Below are 26,265 nucleotides of genomic sequence, written 5' to 3'. Positions count from 1 at the left end.
AATGCCTTTATTTCCTTTTCTCACATATATTCCAAAAGAAAGCAGTGAACACTTCAAAACCTTGATTCTTTTATTATTTTATTTTTTGTTATATATACTTATTATTTTATAATTTATAAATAGAAATGTTTTTCTAATAATTTCTTAAAAAGGAGAAAAATGCATTTAATATGATGCTAGTTGGAACAACTAAGGAAAATTCTTTTTTAAAATAATTTTGCCTGTGAGCTGCCTCACAGTTTCCCTGTGCTTCCCTTGGGCCTTTCCACAACTATCTAAAATTTAAGTCTATAAGGAGGAACATTTAACCGCATCTATTTGTGTTCTTTTTAGGAGTTAGTGTTTTCTTTTTGGCTCATAACTTGGTAAGCCATTTATATAAAGAGTGACGTATACTAAGCCATTTGAACCATTTGGTTATGCTTACTAATAAACACACATTGCTTCATGCATAAAAAGGATCTTGTTTTAAAGTTTCAAAAATGTTTTGACAATAAATATATAACCTAAGATACTGAGCAACAGGAAAAGCACTGACTTTCAAGAGGAAGGGCCTGTTCACCAATTGACTTTTTGATCCAGAGTAGGTCCATTAAGCTCTCCAAATCCCCATTTGCTTATCTTTAAAAAGATACCATTGGGTACTTCCCTGGCGGTCCAGTGGTTAAGAATCCACGCTTCCACTGCAGAGGGCACAGGTTTGATCCCTGGTTGGGGAACTAAGATTCTGCATGCTGTGTGGTGCAGCCAAAAAAAAAAAAAAAATATATATATATATATATATTTATATATATATATGAAGTGAAGGAATAACTTCAAAAAAAAATAAAAAGACACCACCACGACCATAATCATTATCATCATCCTCGTCATATTTGCCCTAACTAATCTACAGAGTTGTTGTGAAGATTGCAAAAAAGCATGTGCCTTATAAATTATTAAGAGCCATGCAAACATAAATAATAATTATTGAAAAATATACTTAGGAACTCACTTTAACTTAGGCAGTTAAATGTAATAATTTTTATCTAAGGATGTGCTTATGCTGACTAATTGTGCTTAACTGTGTGTAGTTAATTGTGCTTAACTTAATATAGTGATGATTTGAGTGTTTTTCCTTTAAACAAATAAGATCCTGTGAAATCTTGACAACATGAGTGTTCCACCTGTGAGGCCGGCAACTTTCAGTGTTAATTCTGCTTCTCCTTGAATCAATCTGTTTTTGTCACTCTTGGTGCACATATACAGCAAGGAAATGGAAGTTCACTGCTTCTATACAGTTAAGATCTACCTTGGTTTGAAGTGAAAGAGGCAAGAATGTCAACACATGAAAAGAATATATCTGCTTATAATGGGACAAGTCACTAAGTCTCTGTGCTTTTTTCCACTTTTTAGAACAAAGGGGCATAATTTCAGTCTTTTTAAGTTCTATTTCACCTCCATACATGAGATCCTATGAAGGGATTATAACAGAATTTAGCCTCTCAGACTTATTGCCCTCCTTTGTCTCCTCCCATTACCTCATAATATAAAGAATATAAAAGGTAGTGTAGCCACAGTGCTGCTGAAAATGGCTGATTCAGCTGATTCAGTGGTGGATAGCATATTTTAATATTGTCCTCCAGTTTCAGCCCATTTTCTCCAGTACTGTTTAATCTAAGCCAGGCTCCCTAGTTCAGCTGAGTATTTACCCATTCAGTACCCATGTGTCTCAACTTCTGGGAAAAGTAAGGGTGAAGAAGAGAGAAAACTGGGACTATAAAAGATATACCTGTATTCACCCTCTCTCCCTTTATTATTCATATGCTACCGTAGACAATTTGTGGGTTTATTCCTACAGCTCGTATCTTCAGTAATGCTAAAGGGTCCATGACAGCATATTTTGGCCACTGCAAAATACTTTATTTTTAATATATTATAAGCATTGAAGTAGAAACATAATTTGTTTTCAAAGTGCTATTATAAAATTGCTTTTAAAGAAGGAATTCTGTACGATATAGGCATTAGGATACACACAATATGGGTGTTGGTTCTGTATAAGGATAGGAAATCTCCTTTCCCTGCTGCTGGGACCCATTTCTCCTTTTAATGTTCTTTCAAGCTGATCCAGACACAGGGTTTCCATTGACTTTGACAAATGGTACACTTTAATTGGCTCTGTGAATTGCAGAGCCTGAACACTGGATTGGGTTTTCCACTCTGTCCTTTGCTCACTAGCAAAGCACACTTGTCACATTATAATAATAACATGGTTCTTTGGAGTAGGTAGATTCAAATTCAACAAAAATGCAGTAGACCGTTTACTAAATAGTTGCATCCATCCTAAAGTATTGTACAAATAGTTTTCTGAAAACTAGGAAACATAAAGGATTTACTTTCAAATGTATTAGCAGTCTCATCCTTTAGTGCATTAAGTACAGTACTCAGTAAGCTAAAGGCACTATCTAAATGTGGGACATTTTATGCTGTACTGTAATTATAAATGGTTACTAGGAATTGGGTTAGACTGAGACACAGGCTCTTTAAAATTAGGAACATTATCCTATGATTTATGCCCTGTTATTCAGGTAATATATTTGTATTGAGGGGTCCTATCATGGCAATGTCAGCTATCCCCCAAATAACTGAAAACAAGGATGAAACTCAAAAAGCTGTCTTCGAGCAGCCACAATAGAGCCCATGCTTCAGAGTTCAGTTTTGTCATCAAAGAGAGCCTGGTCAGACACTCAGAGCTTCTCAAATTTGCACAAAATTCAAGCTGATAGGGTTATCTGAGTTCTCAGCCAACAGCAGATTGGCAACACTTTGGTAGGTGGGCTTTCTGTCTTTAGAATGTACGCTCTGCCCACTGTTTCCACAGTGGGAGCTGGTTCCAAGGATGCAGCCTTGAGACCGTAATGTGTTGCTGAGACCAGTTGGATGGTATAGGTGATTGAACCTAGTTAAAGCATCTACATAAACCTTAAGATTCTGGAGGGCAGGTGTGGAGATCTACTCTCTTGCAGCTGCCGAAGAGAAGCCTCCTGTGTAAGTTTCCTTGCTTGTTGAACTGCCACCTGCCAATCTGGAGTGGCCTGCCTCTTTCTCAGGTCTTCCCCCACCTTGTTCTCCGTGTATGGGGGCCAGTTTGCAAACCAGCATAGCCCAAAGCTAGGCAGCAAGTGGGGGAGATGAAAGAACTATAGGAAGTGGTCATAAAGCACCCCCCCACACACCAAAAAGATGGAAGGGGAAAAATAAGTTCTAGTTCTCTGGGAGTAATTTAATGCAGTGCTCAGTGCTTTTCAAACTGTGTAGAGGGTAAAAATCCCTCTACAATTTTTTAAGGAGTTTTCCAGACCGTCACAGACTGATACTTTTAAAGCTACAATAATAGTGAATTATGAAAAAGAAATAAATATACAGGCATTAATTTTTTTTACTAGACTGAAAAGAAAATTAACTCAAATTTTGTAAAAGTTTCTAAATATGTATTCTTTATTTCTGTACTCTAGTTAACAGTTTGCAGAGGGGATGTATCTGCCAACCACACCTTGGGTGGGACTGATTTAGTGTAAAGACAAAGAACTCTACACCACCTAATAGTTCTCAGAGCATTGCTTCCTCTTGGTCTGCTACACTGATGATGTATGTGATGATTGTATTAAATCACATCATCATCATTATTATATTAATTCATTCTAGTTAGGCAAATACATTTTTTCTTTTGAAAACAGTAAAAAGCAGGGAAGAAACTTTAGCAGAATTTCCATGCAAATACTTGAAATATATAAGGATATAATGCATAAGGATAAGAGAGAAGCCTCACTTATTTGGAAAATTCTCAGGTGTGGCGGGGTCAAAGACCCTTCAGGAGCACACATGCAGTTGGGAAAACTGGTTTTATTATTTGTTGCAGAGAGAGAACACACACCCAGAGGACTATGTGATGTCTCAGTTAGAGGGTGCTAGCATAAATCTATCATAGGATTTGGACTTTGGTTGGGTGATTTGGGGGAGGCTCTAAAGAAGCAGGGATTCTCTTTAGATTTGATGCTGCCAGAAAGTAGGGGCAATTCTGATTGGGCGTTTTGTGGGTGGCACAGTGACTTTTTGTCTGTGCTTAGAAACAAAAATATCAAGTGGCTTTGTGTATTTATCAGAGCAATATTGTCTGAGATTGATATTCCGTGAGTTTATATCCAGCAGGAAAACAAAATGACCTGACTGTGAGCGCCTGACCAGGTTGTAGTAATATTGATGTCAAATCAGTTCCGGAAGTCAGAGGCTTCTTTTTTCTTTTTCAGTGATAAGTAAAAATGGTATCATATAAAATTAAAAATCAAGCTTAAATATTCTTCATTATCTAAATCCTGATCATTTCTTTACCAAAGGCTTTTGGGAATTTTCTCTGGTGATGGTGTATAAGTTTGTTAACGAGAATTTTTGACCTAACTGAATAGTCTCTAGCCATGCAATGCACAACACATGATTTAAAAAAAAACAACAAAGTATTGATTGTTTTAAATTAATTAGTCAAGTCATCCACAAGTTTCAAAACATATCTACCTATATATGTATTCAGAATGTTTGCAACATGAGGGATGTCAGGCATCCAGGCTCAGACTGCTAGAGCAATTTGAGAAAAGAATTTCATTTATATGGATTCCACTTTTGGGGGAGACTCTACCACAAAGCAGAAAACTGAGTTATTTAGATGAAATATGTACATATACTGAAATCTGCATGTCTCAGTCTGATGTCTTACATTATTTTAGAATAAAGCTTTTTTTTGGGAAATTATAACATTCTAAACACTGACTGGTTTCCATTTGCTTTTGTGGATGATTTTTCCCCTGAGTCGGTAGCCTTGTGCAGAGACTTTATCTTACTCCTGCCTTTATTGCCAGCGTCTGTGTTCCTGACATAATGTAAATCAATACACATCTGTGAGACTTAAATAAGCAGTTGACTAGAAACTTAAAACTAAGTTTAAATTTTTAATCTTAGTTTAAAATTTATATATGAACTTCTAGCTTTCTCTCTTAAGAGTACTCAACATGAAAACTTTCTTTAAGAATAGTCTTGATGTTATTTTGTATAGTAAATGAGAGTTGTAAAATCCTTTGGAATCTCTTAGTGTTTCTTTTGAGCATAAAAGAATAATATATCAGCTAAATTAGTAATTTGAGTACATATCACAGGATGTGTATTTGAATCTTTACTGTTGACAAAAATTCAATGGGAGTGCTGTGTCAAAAAATAAAATCAAGTTTCTTTGCACCAGTTACTTTAGCAGATCAGTTAAGTCTATGAAACTGTTAGGAAGCACTCTAAGAAAAAAACAAATAGCCCATTTGTTTTCTGATTTTGTAGCCTTTTAAAATAGTTACTTTGCAGACATTGACCACATCCAGCTAGGCAATATTTTGGTCCTTAAAGTGAAAATCCACATTTTAAAACCCAATTTGCTGTTTGATCATTGTTCAAACTTTCCCCTCTTCCCTCCCCCAGGTGTCAGGGAGAACTAAGTCATATAGGTTTTAAGAAGCACAATTGTGTCTAATAGTTGTCCCTTAGCAGATACAGGATTTTTGTCACATTGTGGAACTGATGTCATTGAACACAAGGGATCCATGTGAGAATATATTAAGAATTAAGTTCAGATTAACTATATATACTTACAAAAATGTATTTAAGTAAATATACTTACAAAAAGTATTTATGTAAATGTATTTAAGTAAATATATACTGGGACTTCCCTGGTGGCCCAGTGGGTAAGACTCCGCGCTCCCAATGCTGGGGGTCCGGGTTTGATCCCTGGTAAGGGAACTAGATCCCACATGCCTCAACTAAGTCTGCATGCTGCAACTAAAAATCCTGCAAAGACCAGCGCAGCCAAAATAAATAAATAGATAAAAAATATATATATATACTTACAAAAATGTATTTAAGTATATTAACTATATATACTTACAAAAATGTATGTAAGTAATATATTTTGTAAGTAATACTTACAAAAATGTATTTACGTAAAAATGTATTTAAGTAAAATTTCATTGAACACAAGGGATCCATGTGAGAATATATTAAGAATTAAGTTCAGATTAACTATATATACTTACAAAAATGTATTTAAATTGCTCTACTTGGTGTAACATGGTGTAGAAAAAATATGCATTTAAAATTTATTTTCATGTTTATTCAAGTCAAAGAACTCTTTCTCAGATATATTTTATTTACAGGAACATTTGCAACTTAATCAGGAAGGATATGAAATTAACCACCTGCTCTGGCACTGTGTTGCTTCCTGTACTTGTGTTCGGAAGAATAGTCCCCAGTTGAACATCTCATCCTTCATAAAACACAGCTTCAAGAGAAACACTGGTAAGAGGGATCCTATAAATGCAAAGTAACTCATGGGGAAACCTTTGTGTTTAAATGTTAAATAACCTTTGTGCTTAAATGTTAATCACACCTTAGTTGACTATGAAAAAAATTTATAATCTCAGTTCCAAAGGCAAGGGCAATTTATATATTTTGTATTAGTTCATTTCATCAATAAATTTTTCTTATCTTTTTTTTTTTTTGGCTAGATGAGCATGCTTGTATTGCGTTGTTTGTCTTTATTAAAGGAAATTTACTATTGAAACTTCATTCCCACATTTAAAACATCTTTTATTTTCCAAGTTGTTAAACAACAATGAAGTACAGCTTATTATCCTTGGAGGAAATATACTAAGATTCTGTTTATGCGTTACTTGTAAAGTAGAAGAGAAATGACTGATAAGTGTTAATTTCCTCCTATACATATGTTAATTTGAAAAGGGAAAAAGAAGTCTTAAATTACTACAAAAGAGGGCATGGGTTAATGGAGGAAAGAAGAATTTTAAAGGAGTATTTCTGAGGAAATTGATCAGAGGATATCCCTTTGCAATATTTGAGGATGATCAGAGATTTGAATTCCTTTTCCACTACTAACAATAACAATAATATGTTGCGCCATAGCAAGTAGAAAATTCATATGTTTTTCTTAAAATTACTTCCAGTTTTTAAGCCTCTGGCAAGCCCACTCTGCACAACCAATTTGTATATGTAAATTCTAAGAATCTGGTATATTTCTTCTGGACAAAAGCTGTTTTCCAGTTTCATTTGGATATTTTGGGGATTCTAGATCAAGTAAAGATTTCTGGAGAATGGCTTAGAGCATGTCTAATTCCCTTGAAATAGACTATTTTAGAGTCTTGGAAGACTCTAACTTGATTTAAAAATAGCAAATTATATTTCAACATATAAAAGTAAATATTGCATGACTTTGTCAGTTTATTTTCAAGGTATTCTAATAATTACCAAATAAACATGTTTAGATAACTACTGAGATAGTAAAAGTGGCTGATTAAGAATATCTAATTCTGAAAGTCAAGAAATTGTTTCTTTAACCAATTTTCATTTTTACTGTGTTGCATCAAACTTGATTTAATTTAATTTTTCAATTATTTCTCTTTGATAGGTTTTTTTTAAAACTTAGTATTTAATAGATTTAGGGGTTTTAGGAATAGTACAAGATTATTCTTACTTTACAAATGAAGAAACTGAGGCCAAGTTTATTAGGCTTACTGGTGACTGGAACCAGATTTCAAGGTCTGGCGTACCATTCTTTTTGGTATATCATCCCGCTTTCATTCTGGCTTCATTATTAAGGAGGTAACTGCTTAAAGGCATCTTGTCACTGAATCCTGACTTCTTTTTCTGGGAGGACATTGTGGAAATCAAGCATGGGAGGGAAAGTCAGTGTTTAGACAATGCTGAATGAACAGAGGACTAAATGGAAAAAGATGGTGAAACACAGTGACTGTTCATAATAGACTGGAAAAGGTAATTGTTTAAAAGAGCACTGCCAAATAGTTTTGATTGTATTTCTTATATTTACTATTTTTTTCTCTTTTTTTAAAGTTTTATTTACTGTTTTTTTAAGAAAAGAATTTGACATTTTTTAAAAGATGACTCTAGTAAACAAAAATAACCTGTTGACATTAAAAATTTAGCAATTTGACTAACTTCTCTATTAGTCAAATTTTCTGTTAGTTATAATGATAACATTATATCAAATATTAAAAAATTAATTTTTCTTTTTAAAAGTATTTAATTTATGTAACAGCCTATACAGTTTTCAAGAAGTCATTATTCCAGGCAAAACCAAACAAACTGTGATGTAAGTATCAAAATCAAACCAGAAATACTTTTACATTTATGGGAAAACTTTAATATTGGTCTTGTGTGCTCCTAAGATTAGGTACATGTGAGAAATTTTAAAAATGAACTGAACATATTTAGAATTAAATAGAAAAATTGAGGCTTCAGGCCCTGATCGTAAATTAAGACTTTGTTAGGATTTGCTAGACCAGATAGCCTTAAAATTGTGATAGTTGGTGGAAGATATCTTTGGTTTAGGACCTGAAATTCAATGCCAAGTGACTATTAATAGGAATAATGTAAGCAGTTTCATTTTCCATGCATATCAGTAAATTACCACATGATAGAAAAATGATCAGAGATTTAAAATGCAGAGGGAGACCATTCAACTGATTGATCAAAAGAAATTTCATTAATAGTGGCAAAAAGTGCTTGGGCCAATACTAGTGTGTGGTTTTCATCTGCCCTTCTCCGATGCTATCCATCAGCAGATAATTCATCATGTGTGTACCTGCCTGACTCCTTATAACCCCCTTTGTAAAGATCATACAGCACAAAAGGAAAGAAACAGAAGCCAGTGGTTTCAAAAGAATAGGCCCAGGATCCATGAAAAGACTCCAGGAAAGACTCACAGAATTAGAGCAACCTCTGCTCCATGAGAGACAGGGAATAAACTGAGGAAAGGAAATGTACTAATTACAATAAATTATAAAATAGGGTGAAGAAGTAGAGAAACTGAGAATACACGAGCCGCTCCCAGTGTCACGCACCAGCCTTTATCTTGGAAGTTTAGCTGCCTTGTGCCGCAGATAAGCAGCTTGTGTAAGGCAGATTTCCATTTAATATGGTTAAATTTTGTATGATGCTTCATACTCTCAATGCTCCACCCTGTGGTTTGGCCTTTTACGAACTGCCCCATTTGCTCTGGGGAGATAGGTCAAGGCACCGCAAAAGGCTTTCTAATTGAACATGAAAATAATGAATTGTGTTAATAATTGAATTATTAGCCAATGCGACAGCTGAGAAATGCAGCATGGCACTTCAGGAGAGCAGTATAACATATAAAATTGTATCTCCCAAGCAAAATAGCTGATTTAATCGCTCCACGAATGTATTCCAAAAAAGATTGACAATTTAAAAGTATACCGACATTGCAAGTGTTTTCCAGACATATAGTGTTTGTGTTTGCATCGAAATAAATTGAACAAAGAATCTGCTGCTTTGTATGGGCAGCAAGGCCTTTACTTCGGGACACATCACTGCCTTCTGCAATATCTATCTCCCTGAACCCCAGTAATTATAATGTTGTGTGATAGTCTCACCAAAACCCTTCAGACCAAAGTTTTCATCAATAATTCCTCTTCATGAGCTGAGATGTCAGTGAAGGTCCTCAGTCTTCTGATTCATTTCCGAGATTTCTTATTGGCCCTTCGATCCTCTGAGCTAAATGTAAACATTTAGTCTGTATCAAGGGTAAATATATAATTTATGCTTTGCTACCTTATGGTGCAGTGAAAAAAGCATTCATCTTCAAATCAGAAGGCCTGTGTTTTAGTCTTATCTCTTGCTACCTGTCTAATTTTGATTGAGTCGCATGACCCCTATGAACAGGGTCTGCTCAGCAGTTAAACAGAGGTAGTAGCCATCTCAAAGAGCTTTTGGGAGTTTTAAATAAGGTAAGTCATATGAAAACACCTTTTAAACTCTGAATCTCCCCTAATACTTCATTTCCTGCTAGTTCAGATCTGAATGATTTTTTTTCATAAACTCCTACCTACTGAATTTCTGTCTCAGTACCTGACACATGTCCTCTCCTTAAGTTAACCAACTTAGGCACCTTGAGTACATTTCAGAGCAGTTCCCCTGCTCTCCACTCCCACTGTCCCCACCTTGGGTCGGGACCTTATTGTCTCATGACTTTTGTAGCTTATTAACTGGTCTCTTGGCCTTATGTTTTCTCTTCAGTAATCTGTCCTACTCTGCTGCCAGGGTTACAACATAAATGTAACTATACCATTATCCATCTTAAAATTATTTAATAAGACCTGTTTTTACATGACACAGGGGTTGCAACTCCAATCAGGGTCTCTTAAATTGCCATGATTAAAAACAAACAAACAAACAAAAAAAAAGAGCAAAAACAAAGACTGAAAGAAGGATCCTGTTACTGGGATTAATTACCACCAACTAGCCACACAGGCAGACCAAGTGCCTGGAAGAAGGCAATCAGTGAGCACCTAGGCCTTCTGAACAGCCATCATGGCCTGTCGACACTCCATCCTTTCATTCTCCCCCACTACCTTTCCTGGTGCGCCAGGAATGTTCTGTGTGTAGGAGAAAGAACCCTTTTAGCAGACAGGTTAAAGGCTAGATTTTCACGTAGCCCGTCTCTTCTGAATGTCAGAAATCAGGCAATGGCAAGAGGAACATATTCTTTAAACTAGTTTTCCTAAATGGTCAAAATCAGGAAAGAAATTCTGTCTGCTTTCTTCTCCATGTGCGGTGAAGATTGAGACTTATTTGTACTAATTCTCCCCTCCCTAGCCTGTTAATGTAATCTTGAGTTTCTGATAACATTATAGTTAAATCATTACTTAAAATGTTCATTCTTCTCCTTAAAGAATGGTTTATATATTTATTTAATTTGGGGATCATATTTATAAAATAATTTTGACTTATTAAAATGTATCTATTTTTCCCACTCACTGTCATCCATTTAACACTAGGATTTTCCATTCTTAAGCTGTTAAATACTATTCCTTTCTTGGCTGGCTTGAGTAAATTTCTAAGCATGGACATAGGTGACCTATTTCATTAGGCAGGCCCTTGATTACATATGACCCTTGGCTGAATATAACATTTGTCACCATTTTTCCCCCTAAAAAGTTTAAGGACATTTTGTCTGGAAATAGGCTTCTATGCTCACAGATTTTTAATTCCCCTCTTTAAATCTCTAAATGTTGCTATGCTGTTTCCTACCTTTTAGTTATTATGAGATGTTCAAAGCCAGTCTGCCCTCTTTTTATCTGTTTTATTTTCAATCCAGAATTTTTTAGGAACACCTTTGTGATTTGGTAGCCAGGAGACAGATGCTTCCTCTTATGTCTCACTGACCGTCTTAGGAAGCTGCTGGGGCAAATCCTCTGCTTTACTTAAGAGAGAAGCCCCCAGTGTGTGAAGCTGTGCACAAATGTTCTGGCTACTGGGCTACATTTCATGGAGGATTTCCATTGATTGCTTATGGTTCACATGTGTTCCCAACTCCTGCCTCTCTGTGCTTAGGGTTTTTCTTACATGGTGGTGGAAAATCCATATATGCCTGCATTACATTTTAAATCAAACTTTGGGCTTCTTGGCATTGGAAAGGTTTGCCTTCATTTAGATTACATTTTCTTCATAGTTTTAAAACCCTTAAAATTTCTTTCTTTTTTTTGTGGTACTGTGGGTTTACTTTTCTTTATGTTTGGTTGTTTCAATAGGAATTAGATAGTAATGGATCTCAGCTTGCCAGTGGTTGTCTTCCTCTAAATTATTGAAGAATTGTTCAAGTTTGTTCCCTTCCAAGTGTCATTTTTTGCAGTCACTTCCTTCGTTATGAATTTGAATTATATTTCTGTAATTTTACTTTCCTGCACCCTCTTGTTTTCTTATTATACCACCTTTCATCTCAGTATCAAGGCTTTTCTTTGTTGTTTGTTCTTCCTAAGCTTTATTAAAGATGCTTAAGAGTCTTGTAAAAATGTCTTCTGGCTCCTGGAAGAAATTACTTTCAGAGTTATGATCTTCTCTTAGTATTCAGACTGATATTCTCTTTAGTCCTTGCTATAATATCTATATCTATATCTATAGATATAGATATAGATATATTTTTTTGCGGTACACAGGCCTCTCACTGCTGTGGCCTCTCCCATTGCGGAGCACAGGCTCCGGACGCGCAGGCTCAGCGGCCATGGCTCACGGGCCCAGCCGCTCCACGGCATGTGGGATCTTCCCAGACCGGGGCATGAACCCGTGTCCCCTGCATGGTCAGGTGGACTGTCGATCACTGCACCACCAGGGAGGCCCCTATAATATATTTTTAAATCATCTCATGTAGGGCCCTCTCCTCCATTTTCTATTTTACTTATCTCAGAACTAGGGAAAATTTTTATAAACTTGTCATTTTTAAAAGAAGAGGTTTGTGTTCATAGCATACATTACAGAGGTTAAAAGCTACAACACTCCACATGCAGTATCATAGGGAACTTCCTGCATTCTCCCTATTCTTTTCTATTTAACTTGTGAGGAGAAAATGCACTCCAGCATTCCCATTACAGCACTCCTCCTCCCCACCCCGTGGCCCCTTTTCCTACACACATATCCCCACAAGCACTGTTTTCCATCCTTTTGTCATCTGGAAGTTGCTATCTCTGAATAAGTATGGAGAGATGAGGATAAAAAGCATAGTGATAATACTCTGGCTCCTTAAAAATTCAGTACCTCAAAGTTAAGGATTGGCTTTACTTATTTCTATGAAAAACATGGTAGACAGTAGAGATAAGTTTTTCTTTTTTTCTTTTAACCTTCTTTTGGGAAACAAGGCTGCTGTGTTTCTTGAAGTGGCATGTGGCTACTCCTTCTTGCTGTTCTTAATCCAGCTCTATCAATTCTATGCTTTATATCTTACAGGACATTCCCTGTAAGATAGTGACATCTGTTTCATTCTCAGTCTCCAGGATTGTGTGGATTTTTGACATTGTCAGTGTTTTCCAAAATATCTATTGAAAGTTTCAAGTAACCCTATGTAAGAGTTGCAACTTGGAGACATTTTAATTCTATCTTTTAAAATAATAATTTGATCATAGAGGAAATATATATAGAGGAGTAAGGAGAACCTAGGAAAACTGTTCTGAATGCTGATGTTTCTAACCTTTTTATAAGGTGGTGTGCAGACAGATATCTTTTTATGAAGCCCCTGGTTATTATATGTTAGTTCATTTATATAAGTAGAGAAGGAATGCTGGACCACAGTCAGGATAGCTGAAGTCCAGTCCAGGTCTGGTACTGTTTAGCTGTGTGCAATGATTCACATTAATTTTAAAAGCGAACACAACATTGTTCCCTTTTCTCCATACCCTCTCCAGCATTTATTGTTTGTACATATTTTGATGATGGCCATTCTGACCGGTGTGAGGTGATGCCTCATTGTAGTTTTGATTTGCATTTCTCTAACTATTAGTGATGTTGAGCATCTTTTCATGTGTTTGTTGGCAATCTGTATGTTTTCTTTGGAGAAATGTCTGTTTAGGTCTTCTGCCCATTTTTGGATTGGGTTGTTTGGTTTTTTTGATGTTGAGCTGTATTAGCTCCTTATATATTTTGGAGGTTAATCCTTTGTCAGTTGCTTCATTTGCAATATTTTCTCCCATTCTGAGGGTTGTCTTTCATCTTGTTTATGGTTTCCTTTGCTGTGCAAAAGCTTTTAAGTTTCATTAGGTCCCATTTGTTTATTTTTGTTTTTATTTTCATTACTCTAGGAGGTGGCTCAAAAAAGATTGTGCTGTGCTTTATGTCAGAGTGTTCTGCCTATGTTTTCCTCTAAGAGTTTTATAGTGTCTGGTCTTACACTCAAGTCTTTAATCCATTTTAAGTTTATTTTTTGTTTGTGGTGTTAGGGAGTGTTCTAATTTCATTCTTTTACATGAAGCTGTACAGTTTTCCCAGACCACTTATTGAAGAGGCTGTCTTTTCTCCATTATATATTTTTGCCTCCTTTGTCATAGATTAGTTGACCATAGGAGCGTAGGTTTTATGACTGGGCTTTCTATCCTGTTCCATTGATCTATATTTCTGTTTTTGTGCCAGTACCATACTGCCTTGATTACTGTTGCTTTGTAGTATAGTCTGAAGTCAGGGAGCCTGATTCCTCCAGCTCCGTTTTTCTTTCTCAAGATTGCTTTGGCTGTTGGGGATCTTTTCTGTCTCCATCCAAATTTTTTGTTCTAGGTCTGTAAAAAATGCCATTGGTAATTTGATAGGGATGGCATTGAATCTGTACATTGCTTTGGGTAGTATAGTCATTTTCACAATATTGATTCTTCCAATCCAAGAACATGGTATATCGCTCCATCCATTTTTTGTCATCTTTGATTTCTTTCATCAGTGTCTTATAGTTTTCTGAGTACAGGTCTTTTACCTCCTTATGTAGGTTTATTCCTAGGTATTTTATTCTTTTTGTTGCAATGGTAAGTGGGATTGTTTCCTTAATTTCTCTTTCTGCCCTTTTGTTGTTAGTGTATAAGAATACAAGTGATATATTGTTCATAGGAATGTAAATTGATACAGCCACTATGGAAAACAGTGTGGAGGTTCTAAAAAAACTACAATTAGAACTACCATATGATCCAACAGTCCCACTCCTGGGCATATACCCAGAGAAGACCATAATTCAAAAAAACACATGCACCTCAATGTTCATAGCAGCACTATTTACAGTAGCCAGGACATGGAAGCAACCTAGATGTCGATTGACAGAAGAATGGATTAAGAAGTTGTGGTACATATATACAATGGAATATTACTCAGCCATAAAAAGGAATGAAATTGGGTCATTTGTAGAGACATGGATGGACCTAGAGAGTGTCATACAGAGTGAAGTAAGTCAGAAAGAGAAAAGCAAATATTGTATAATAATGCATATATGTGGAATCAAGAAAAATGGTATAGATGATCTTGTTTGCAAAGCAGAAATAGAGATACAGATGTAGAGAACAAATGTATGGATGCCAAGGGGGAAAGGGGTGGGGTGGGAGGAATTAGGAGACTGGGATTTGCACATTATACATTATTGATACTATGTATAAAATAGACAGCTGATGGAAACATACTGTATAGCACAGGGAACTCTACCCAATGCACTGTGGTAACCTAAATGGGAGGAAAGTCTAAAAGGGAGGAGATATCTGTATGTGTATGGCTGATTCATTTGGTTGTGCAGTGGAGGCTAACACAACATTGTAAAGCAACCATACTCCAATAAAAATTAATAAAAATAAATAAAAGCTAACACAACATTGTACGTCAGCCATACTCCAATAAAAATTTTAAAGAGGAAAAAAATTTAAAAAGCAAAGCTACAAAGTAAAATAAATCAAGTAACTATGTTATTTTAGACAAGCCAGTAAACCTCTGCCTCAGTTTATTTACATAATTAGGGGGACATCTATAATATATATAAATTACTTTATATGTACATGTTTAATTTCATGGCATTGTAAAAGTAAGTCAATGTACTGGTAATTGAGACTTGGTGTCCTGCAATGAGTTCACAAAGAAGCTAACACTGTATTTAAATTATTAACCTAATTCAATTTGAAAACTTCTTTTTGCATGCATTGATTTTCAGTTTTTATTTTTAACAAACTTCAATTTATAAGTATTGGTGCTTTTATTCTATTTTTGTCAAAGGCATTTTCCCTTATAGAAAATTTTGCAGTCAGCAGCATTGGTTGAAACAGTGTTTCTGGTGAAGAATTTTTCTACCATAGGTGGCTGACACTGATGGAAATTCTTCAATCTGCATTTTAGTGAAAGTGCCCTAGGTTAGCTACAGTTTTCCAGACTTAAAGGGGAACAGAAGAAACAAAACCTTATGACTATGAGGTATATTCATGGTAAAGAACTTTTGTGAACTCTGAGACTGTCCTCTCCTTTACCTTATCATGAAACCTCTGCGATGAATATTCTGGGGAAGGACTCACCTTTGTTCATCTTGGAAAGCATCTAGACCTTTTCCTTCAGTCATCATAGATTAAAAAAAAAAAAAAAAGTTACTGAACTCATATCCATTGACTTTGAAATAATAGTATTTTTAAAATTCAGTTCAGTTCAGCCTTTTGAACCCAGTCATTTTATGTAGAGTATTTCATTTAAATCTCATAGTCTCTGAAAAGTAGGTTTTGCTATATTTACTTTATAGATGAGTAGATTAAGATTCAGCTAAGGCATGAACATTGCCCTTTGCCATATATCTAGTTAGTGGCAGAGCTAAGATTCCAACTCTGATTTTTCAACTCTAAATTTCATGCTTGTAAATGTTTAAATGTATCAGCTAGGCTTTAGTTCTTCTGAATGTAACAGTAACCTGACTGCAATTGCATACCAAATAGGGCTTTATTTATTGCACATAACAAGCATTGCATTACTGATGCAGATGCTTAAGGGAATCCTCAAGATCCAGGCTTCTTCTAGCTTCCTTTCATTCCATTCTTTTTTTTTTTTTTTTTTTTTTTTTTTTTTTTTTGCGGTACGCAAGCCTCTCACTGTTGTGGCCTCTCCCGTTGCGGAGCACAGGCTCCAGACGCGCAGGCTCAGCGGCCATGGCTCACGGGCCCAGCCACTCCGCGTTATGTGGGATCTTCCCAGACCGGGGCATGAACCCGTGTCCCCTGCATCAGCAGGCGGACTCTCAACCACTGCGCCACCAGGGAAGCCCTGGGGAGTCATATTTCAAAATTAAGTTTCTTGTGTTATAATTTACATATAATAAAATTCAAACATTTTATGTATACAGATCTATGACCTTTGAGAAATGTGTACACCTGTGTAATCACTATCCCAGTCCAGATGTAGAATGTTTCCATCTTGAGGAAGCAACATTAACTGAGCACTCTACCATTTTGAACAAAATTGAGGTTTAGTTACAAAGGAAGGAGACAAATGATATTAGGTGGAAAATAGGCAACATTGTAATACTAAGGTTAAATATTAATGTACTTAGATAATGGCTTAGAAAAGCAAAATTGAAAAACAGGAAATACCCATAGGTAGGAGAAGACTTCAGTTATTAGTTAACCTAGCTTAAAACATGGACTTGGACAAATCTCCCAGATCTATTTAAGTCTCAATTTTCTAATATTTAAAAAAGAAAAAGATTTTAAAGAGTTCTTGAATGTGTCAAAAATTGTGGTTCAGATCAAAGGAGGTATTTGTATGAAAGCACATTGAGATCTGTAAAGTTCCATTCAAATATAAAGAATTGTCTTTATCTCTGTGGTTAGAGGTGTTTCCTTTTGAAAATGATCATGAACTTGACTCACCTGAAATATCACAGTTGTGAACTTCAAATATAATTGTAGAATATATTACCTTTTTAACTGATTAATGGCTTATAAATCAAGGCAATATGTAGCTCTAGGCAGAGGCAATTTTATATTTGCATTATTATTAGCTCCCTTTCAAACTTATGTCTCTTTCAATTGGGTAACAATAGCATTAAATGTATAATTTCCTGAAACTGTTAGAATATATGGCTAACATATATAGCTGACAAATTCTTTGTTATGGCTAACAAATTCTTATATGATTTCCCAGTTATATGATATTTTGAATCTTGACAGTTTTCCATTTAATGTGAAATATAAATTTTATTCTGAGAAATTGCACTTTTTGTAAAAATCAAATAACACTGCACTTTTAGAGTATTTAGGAAGACCATTTTTTTATTCTCTCTTTTGCGAAGAAAACACTCTCTTGAAATTCACCCCTTGGAATCAGTTGTAAAAGGTTAAAAATCAAAACCTCTTGTGAGATTTGGGGGACACTCTAGAACCAGAGGCCTTGATTGCTTGTTATACAGGATCTGTGAAGAAATGTGATCATTTGTAATATTTATTACTCTCAGAGTTTTGTCAGAACACTGCTGTGAACTCAACATCTTGCCCGATGTGGCCGTTTCCTATAAGCTTTTATCATAACTAGTGGCAAACAATACTAGTCTTTGCTGAAAATAAATGTATCTAGAAATCCAGGATAGTCATTTCTTCTGGCCTATTACCTTTTTCATTAAAAAATTATTTATTATTATTTTAAACGAAAGTCTTTGTTGTTTTTTTCATAAAATTTCCAGGTTGGATTCAGCACTGGCTTTGTTGGTCCTTGGGGAGGCTGCCAAATTACACATAGCCTGTTTGAAAGCTTTCATGGACCTAATGAGAGATTTTCTTTTAAGCATTATGTCTGTTCAGAATCAGGTAATAATATATTGTTAATTTAGGTGTGCAAAAAGACCTAAATTGAAACAAGTTTTACTTTTGTCACTATTTTAACTGTATATCATTTAGGATTTATAATGAGCATGACTTTGTAATAATAATTTTAATTAAATGTAAAGGTAAATGCATATTTACCATATATCCCAGTATAAATATAGATGTAGACAGAGATCCAGAAATAGGTTATACTCACATGCAGACATGCACTCACACAAGAGGGAATTTTAATTTTATTAACAAACTTCAGATCATATAGTCATATGGTTTAGTTTCCTATTTAAAATTTTTTTTGTTGTCATTACATATTATTAAGATTTACATTTTAGTGAGGATGAGATAACCATTTCTCTGTTGTTGAGCTTTGAGCTTATTTCTAATTCACAGTTAATTACATTATTCACAGTTAATTACAAATAATGTTGGACTGGTATTCTCACCCAAAAATCTTTATCTGCATTTATGACTATTTCTTTAGAATAGATTTATAAAATTAAATTACTGAGTGATAGACTATGAACTTTCTTTTAACGTTCTCAGGATGGTTGTCCAGATTCCTCTCCAGAAGACATAACTTTCTTGCTTTCCTATGAAAAAATGTATGAGTGCACACACAAGAATTGAGCTATATAAAAAAAAGATTATTTTACAATATAAATGGAAAATAGTATCTCATTGGGTTAATTCATGTTCCACTGACTACTAAGGAAATTGAAAAGTTGATGTTCTATATATACTTTTTAGCTATTTTTATTTTTTATTCCTTGAACTTGGTTTTATGCAATCTACCCATGGAAAGCTTGTTTTTAATGAGTGCATTTTAGAAATATTAGTTGATTATGATCTTTTAACAACTCTATAAAATTTGGAGGCATTTCTTATAAGTACGGTATATAGTTCTTCATTACGGCAGAGCGTACTTTGATTGTCTAATAGCTATTTTCTCATTTTAGGAAGAAAGCTGCAAGGTAGATGATTTTTTCCTGGGCCTGGAATGTAGTCTACATATACATAACAATTCTTGCAGAAATCTGCTTGTATGCGGCCAATTCTGATTTGCAAATAGCTGCTTTAATTGGTTTCTGCGACTGTAAAAGTTCACAAAAAGATATTTTACCCACGGACAAATCAGAAGAAATGCCAGAATTGAGGGAAACAAGTATTTTAGGTCTTTTGGAATATTTCTCTTCAAAGATGTCAGATAATTGTAAGTAAATTATTTTTCAACTTGATGAGAAATATTTTTAAGATGTCCCTGTCTGTATATAATAATAAGCATTTTACAAAAAGTTAACATTTTGAAGTGGGAGGTAATTTTAAATTCACTAGGACTTCCTACAAATTTAGGACGTCCATTTTATAACATGGAAATTTTTGATCAATAATTTAAAAACAACTGAAATGTAAACTGGAGTTGGTTGATATATGATTCAGATTATATTCTTTGGAAACAAGAGATGACCTTAGGAAAACTTATAGAATGTATATAAAGTTTGTTTTATTCTTTTCCCCATAAGGCCTTCTCATCCATCGTCTCCATTTTCATCTATTGTTTCTCTTGTTCTCCCCACAACCCAAGAGCATTTCTCTTTAATCACTCAGATATTATAGTATATTGTATCTTAAGACTAAAGGTCATTTTCCTACTATTGTTTATGGGGGGACTGTTAGAATAAAATACTTTTGTTTTGAAAAGGGCACTATAGGGACTATTAATTCAAGCGTGTCCTTTAAGGTTAACTAGAACTCTTCTTTATGAATATCATGTAGTCTATTTTGTTATTATAATCTCTTATGTATATGACTCTCACTTCCATTAAGTTATGAGATAATTGAGATTGGAGAATCATGTCTGAATTATATTTGTATCAACCCAGTATCTACCATATTATTTAGCACACAGTAGGTGGGCGATAATGATAGTGGAGTTATTATGTAGTTAAACAAATCACTGAATTTCAAACATGATAGCAAGATTATTTGAAAGTGGAAGGAAGCAAGATACTGCCTTTCCGTAGAACTGTAATTCACTGATTTGGGATAAATTATGCTTGAATATAATTTTAAATAGTAAGACTTTAGTAGCAGATATTAATTTCATTCTCAAAAACTTGCTTGCTATCTTAAAATTACTTTCAATATAGTTTTGGTTTAAACAATAGATTGGAACTTATCATTTCGAAGTGCAATTTGCTTGACCTTTGCCCACTTTTCAAGAAGATTATGTTTATTTTTTATTAGTGCCAATTTTAAACAGATTTTTAGTCATTAGCAGATAAATTGTATTTCTCCCATGTTTATAGTATTGATAAAGTGAAGAGGTATTTGCTTCTCTTGCTTTTCACACTTTTTAAAGTATTCAGAATGGTCAGAAGTCTTCCTGTATAGCAGCTCAACATATGATTTTTAACCTGCCACTAAACAGATTCATGTAATAATTGGGGGCCTTCAGTTTTTTGGCCTAGCTGTATAGAATTAGTTCTTTCTGAAAGAAGAGAGAAAGAAGACTGCTTTCTTCAGTGATGGGTCCAGAAGATTATCCTCCATGTGGAGGACCTTTCCTCCTAGAAGCCTCTTGGCCTCCCTCTGGCCATGACCCCTGAGCTCTGGTAAAACCTCACAATGATAGGGTTTCATGTTTCTGTGGGCACTCGAATATTTATTCCTTCTCAACAGTCTGATTTTTTTTTCCAGCCAGTTGATGATTTCAGTGCATTTATTTGCTCATTGTTGATCTTTCTTTGAAGTTTCTTATCTTCTCCTGAAGACTTTATTTATTTTTTAACATCTTTACTGGAGTATAATTGCTTTACAATGTTGTGTTAGTTTCTGCTGTATAACAAAGTGAATCAGCTATATGTATAGGTATATCCCCATATCCCCTCCCTCTTGCGTCTCCCTCCCACCCTCCCTATCCCATGGATGCTTTCCCTGATGTTTTTCTTATGCTTATACTTGAACTTAGCAATGAAATAGTTAAACAGTATTTTATCAATGTTTTCTCAACCCAAGTGGGAAAATTGATGTTTCTAGCTGTGGAATACCTTTAAAGATTTGATCTGCAGTAAAGAGGAGAGACGTATCAAAGTTGTTTCCTCTACAGTCAAAAGTCAATACATTTTCTTTGACATTAGCTTCTTGTACAAGCCATAAATAATGCTAGTGGCATTTGCCTCATTAATAATTCTGAGTATTTTGAAACTCTCAATACGTAAAGCATCATTGTAGTTTCTTATGGGGAATGTTTAAAGTAAGTTTATTATCCGATGATTGTTTTGCTAAAGATGTCTCAAGCGTGTGAGAAAATTCTGCAATTTTCTTCATCTCTGTCAGAATCAGAGAAGGTACTTCTACTGGACATAAGCTTTTGGTCTCTTCTCACATTCATACAGGATTTTTGGCCTTCCTGTATCAGTCACTACCATGAAAAGCCATTACTTTACATGACTATACACATGCATAGTCAAATATTTCACCAATTTTTACAATTTTTGTTGATGTGATTCATTATAACTTGATTCTTTTTTTGCGACACGCAGGCCTCTCACTGTTGTGGCCTCTCCCATTGTGGAGCACAGGCTCCAGACGCGCAGGCTCAGCGGCCATGGATCACGGGCCCAGCCGCTCCGCGGCATGTGGAATCTTACCAGACCGGAGCACGAACCCGTGTCCCCTGCATCAGCAGGCGGACTCTCAACCACTGCGCCACCAGGGAAGCCCTAACTTGATTCTTTGTAGCATCGCTGGTTGATTTTCCCACACACAGAAAATGACTTTGTCTGGATTTTCCTGTATGCCTGATCATTGATAATGATCACCACCACTTCTATCAGACCACTGAAAATAGATGGCTTCAAAAGTAGTGTCATCTGTGCAGGCCTTGTCAGCGTGATTACTGGAGAGGATAGGTCCATCTTTTTGGGAAGTGACACAAAGAAACTGGAGTGCTTCTTTATTTAATTGAAAATAATTTTTTTTCCTCATAATTTTACCCTTCAAGTAAGTAAATTTTTCATTTAGACTGAAAGAACCAGTTCTGGAGTCACACAGATTTGTATTTTGTATCTCAAAATCCTAGGTCAAATTATTTAACGTTGCTGACTTGATTTCTTTACCTGATAATTAAGATAAAAATACTATTCATATCATGGGACTTTTTGTGAGAAAAAACTATGGAAACATACACACTTGACATAGTGCCTCATGAATAGTAAAGGTCCAATAAATATTAATAGATGTTATGGTTGCTAATGTAATTAATATTGTTATAATGAGAGAGACCTCAGTGAGGAAGGGTTTTTTTCTAACACTTAGACCTATGTACACTTTGTATCCTGGGGAATCCTATTTTGTTTACGTATAAAGATATACATGAAAAACTGAAAAACACTTAAGAATGGTAACAATAGCCTTTACATGAATGAATCAAGCAGTGTTCTTATAGACCATTTTTATATAAAACCCTTAATATAAAGAAACTCTTAAATCATAGTTTTGTGAAGGCAATGTTATAGGAAACTGAAGTAATAACTTCCATGAAGATAATTTCCTGGCGATCTTATTTGATGTAGGAGCAGAACCTGAAGCATTTAGATCAATAGATGGCTACTTAGCATGTACCTTTTTCATTTTAAGGTTTTTTGTCAGACACACTTTTCATAGAGTCAGATGTCTATTAATTCTAGAGTGAGGGTTCTGGCCACTGATGGAAGTGTTGAGTTTTGGTGTTTTGGGTTGAATAGGAATTTCTATATATGCTTATAAATACCAACTATGCATTTAAGATCTGGTTGAAACTCAAAGTGTCTGACCTGTAGCATTGCCTTCGTGGAGGACCATCCTATGCACCTTACTGCTATGGACTGAACTCTACCCCTCAAGCCTCAAAATTCATATGTTTAGGGCTTCCCTGGTGGCACAGTGGTTGAGAGTCTGCCTGCCGATGCAGGGGACACGGGTTCGTGCCCTGGCCCGGGAGGATCCCACATGCCGCGGAGCGGCTGGGCTTGTGAGCCATGGCCACTGAGCCGGCGCGTCCGGAGGCTGTGCTCCACAGCGGGAGAGACCACAACAGTGAGAGGCCCGCATACCGCAAAAAAAAAAAAAAAAAAAAAAAAAATTCATATGTTTGAAACCATAACCCCCAAATGTAACTGTATTTGGAGGCAGAGCCTATAAGGATGTAATTAAATGAGGTCATGACGGTGGGGCCCTGATATGATGGAATTAGTGTCCTTGTAAGAAAGACATCAGAGAGCTCACTCTCCACTGTGTAGGGCACAGTGAGAAGCAGCCATCCCAAAGCCAGGAAGAGAGCCCTCATCATATACACAATCAGACGGCACCTTAATCTTAGACATCCCAGCCTCCAAAACAGTGAGAAAATAAATTTCTGTTGTTTAAGACCTCCAGTCTATGGTACTTTGTTATGGCAGCCCGAGCTGACTAATACACCTCTCAGTGGTGCTGAGCTGTAGGCAGGTTTGAATATACTCAGGTGCCGAAGTAAATTGTTATCGGAAAAAAGGCTTTGCAGCATATACCTAGAAAAGACGATTTTGAACTGGAAAACTATGAGGGAAGGTGATAAAAATTAATTAAACACACAGAATTTTTGCCTGATCCCTGTTGAAATTATGACTTTGAGACACATTTTATCCTGATGGGTAACAGGATAATAATAATTAATATTAACACTTACTATGTGTCAGGCACTATTCTAGGCATGTAACATGCATCACCTAACTTATTAATCGTTACAACATGACTACATTGTAGATATTCATATTATCCCCATTTGACAGATGAGAAAACTGAGGCACTAAGCATTTATTTGTCCAAGGAAATTGAGTTAGTAAATGGTACGTCAGACTTAACATAGGCAGTTTGGTTTCAGAGTCTGCACTAATAACTACCTCATTGTGCTAACTAGGTTATTTGACCTTTTGAGTGAAATTTAAAAAACGCTGTCCATTTGCATGTTGAAGAATATGAAAAAAGATGACTGAGAAATTCTCTCTGACAGTCTGTCCTACAGCGATTCTTATAAAAGCATTTTAGACTTTGTATTACGTGGGTCTTTATTTCCAACATAAATTCCTGGGGCTTGTTCTAGAACTTTGGATCGAAAATCCTAAAAGTGGAGTCCAGGAATCTGTATTATTAAACCACTTCTGACACTATGTTTTGAGAAAACATAGCCTATAAATTTCGCTGTAAACAAGGTGGTAAAATGTTGTCCTCATCAGAGGAAAAGGCTTTTCCTACTTGTTACAGACCTTTATGCATCCAGCCAGTTAGTCCTTACAGCAGATGAGATCTATCTATCTATCTATCTATCTATCTATCTATCTATATCTCATTACAAAGAGGGAAACCCAGCTTTGTGTTGTACGCTATATTTGAAGTGCTATCTTCTATGTTCCTACTTTGGTTTTCATAGTGATAAAACAATAGTTTTTAACAAGACTTAACTATCTGAAATCTGTGCTGTGAAAATAAAACTTTAAAATGGTCTATTTGGTGAGAAACCAGCAGACACTGATTTAGTGTGTCTTGTATAAGAAATAGACAATGAATGGCAGAACCAAAAATATCACAGAATAGTAAAAATCTTGTCAGTCACGTAGTTCTCATCCAGTGCACAAATCTCTTCTAGACCATTTGCAAATAGCGCACAGCCAGCAGAGATATGGAACTCCCTATTTCCCAAAGCAGGTCGTTCCACTTTTGAACACTGTGAAAGATTCTTCCTTATATTATAATGAAATCTGTCTTCCACGTTTTCCAAACTTTTGCTTGAATTTTGCCTCCCAGAAGCAATCACAAAAAGTCTATTCCATTTCCCACATGCAAGCCCTTCAGATATTTGAAGATAATTGCTTTGGTTCTTTTTCTTCACCTCTTCACTCTACCATCATCGCCCATCTCTTTGCTTACTGCCAAGTTCCTATGGTAACTTTCTGTGATGAATGAAAAACATATTTTCAATATGGTTTATAGTTAAGTTTGCTAGAAGGTTGTAGTGTTGTTAAATTTGTCTGAATTTGTAGTAATTTATCCCAGTGTTACAGTATGATGTGAAGACAGGTGGGAGCAAAGTATTTTTCCATTCACTGTTGTCTATGAATGGAAAAAGTAAATATGACATTTTTCCGATCATTTTGTTGAGAATTATTTTCTTAAGCTGGTTCTACAATGATGGTAGTGAATGAAATACGTGTCATGGTTGTAAAATAACCTTGTATGTTTCATTTTGATTCATTATAACTTAGGAAAAAACATTAGCACAGAGTAATATTTCCTTTTTAAAAAGTAAATGAAAGTTAATTGGAATCTTAGAACCAATTGAAACTTTTAATGATACTCTATTAAATCTTCAGTATACCTCTTACCTTGGTGAAGGTTATTCATAAAAGTAATCAGTAATAAGGTTTTGTTTTTATACATGGGAAGTATTTAACTCCTTTAATAATCCATGTAGGGCTTCCCTGGTGGCGCAGTGGTTGAGAGTCCGCCTGCCGATGCAGGGGACACGGGTTCGTGCCCCGGTCTGGGAAGATCCCACATGCCGCGGAGCGGCTGGGCCCGTGAGCCATGGCCGCTGAGCCTGCGCGTCCGGAGCCTGTCCTCCGCAACGGGAGAGGCCACAACAGTGAGAGGCCCGCGTAACGCATAAAAAAAAAAAAAAAAAAAAAAAAAAAAAAAAAAAAATAATCCATGTACTTGTTAGCCATAGAATTCAGGCTATCCTTATGATTCACAATTCTGTGTGTTGATAAATCTAAAAGTATAGTACTGATTATATTATATATACATAAGGCCGTTAAACAAATGTATCTTATCTATTTGTCTTTTTCTTCTTTTTAAATTTATTTTATTTTATTGTGGGGAAAGCACTTAACATGAGACCTATCTTCTTAAAATTTTATGTGTACAATGTGTTATTGTTGACTATAGGTACAGTGCTGTACACCAGATCTCTGGAGCTTATTCACCTTGCTTGACTGAAACTTTATGCCTGTTGATTGGTAACTCCCCATTTCTCCTTTCCCTTGCCTCCTGG

General features: G+C 35.5%; 1 protein-coding gene across 1 annotated transcript in view; it reads left to right on the top strand.

Annotated features, from left to right (window-relative positions):
• TMEM232 (transmembrane protein 232) overlaps positions 1-26,265 on the top strand; it is a 379,423-nt gene that overhangs the window by 15,717 nt on the left and 337,441 nt on the right. Inside the window, 5 exon segments of the mRNA XM_065873677.1 lie at positions 6,246-6,318; positions 6,321-6,366; positions 18,059-18,182; positions 19,154-19,177; positions 19,179-19,407. Coding sequence (XP_065729749.1) covers positions 6,246-6,318; positions 6,321-6,366; positions 18,059-18,182; positions 19,154-19,177; positions 19,179-19,407 — 496 coding nt within the window.

The sequence above is a fragment of the Phocoena phocoena genome, chromosome 3 (genome assembly GCF_963924675.1).
Source record: "Phocoena phocoena chromosome 3, mPhoPho1.1, whole genome shotgun sequence".
Lineage (NCBI taxonomy): Eukaryota > Metazoa > Chordata > Mammalia > Artiodactyla > Phocoenidae > Phocoena > Phocoena phocoena.
This window is presented reverse-complemented; position numbering and strand designations above follow the sequence as displayed.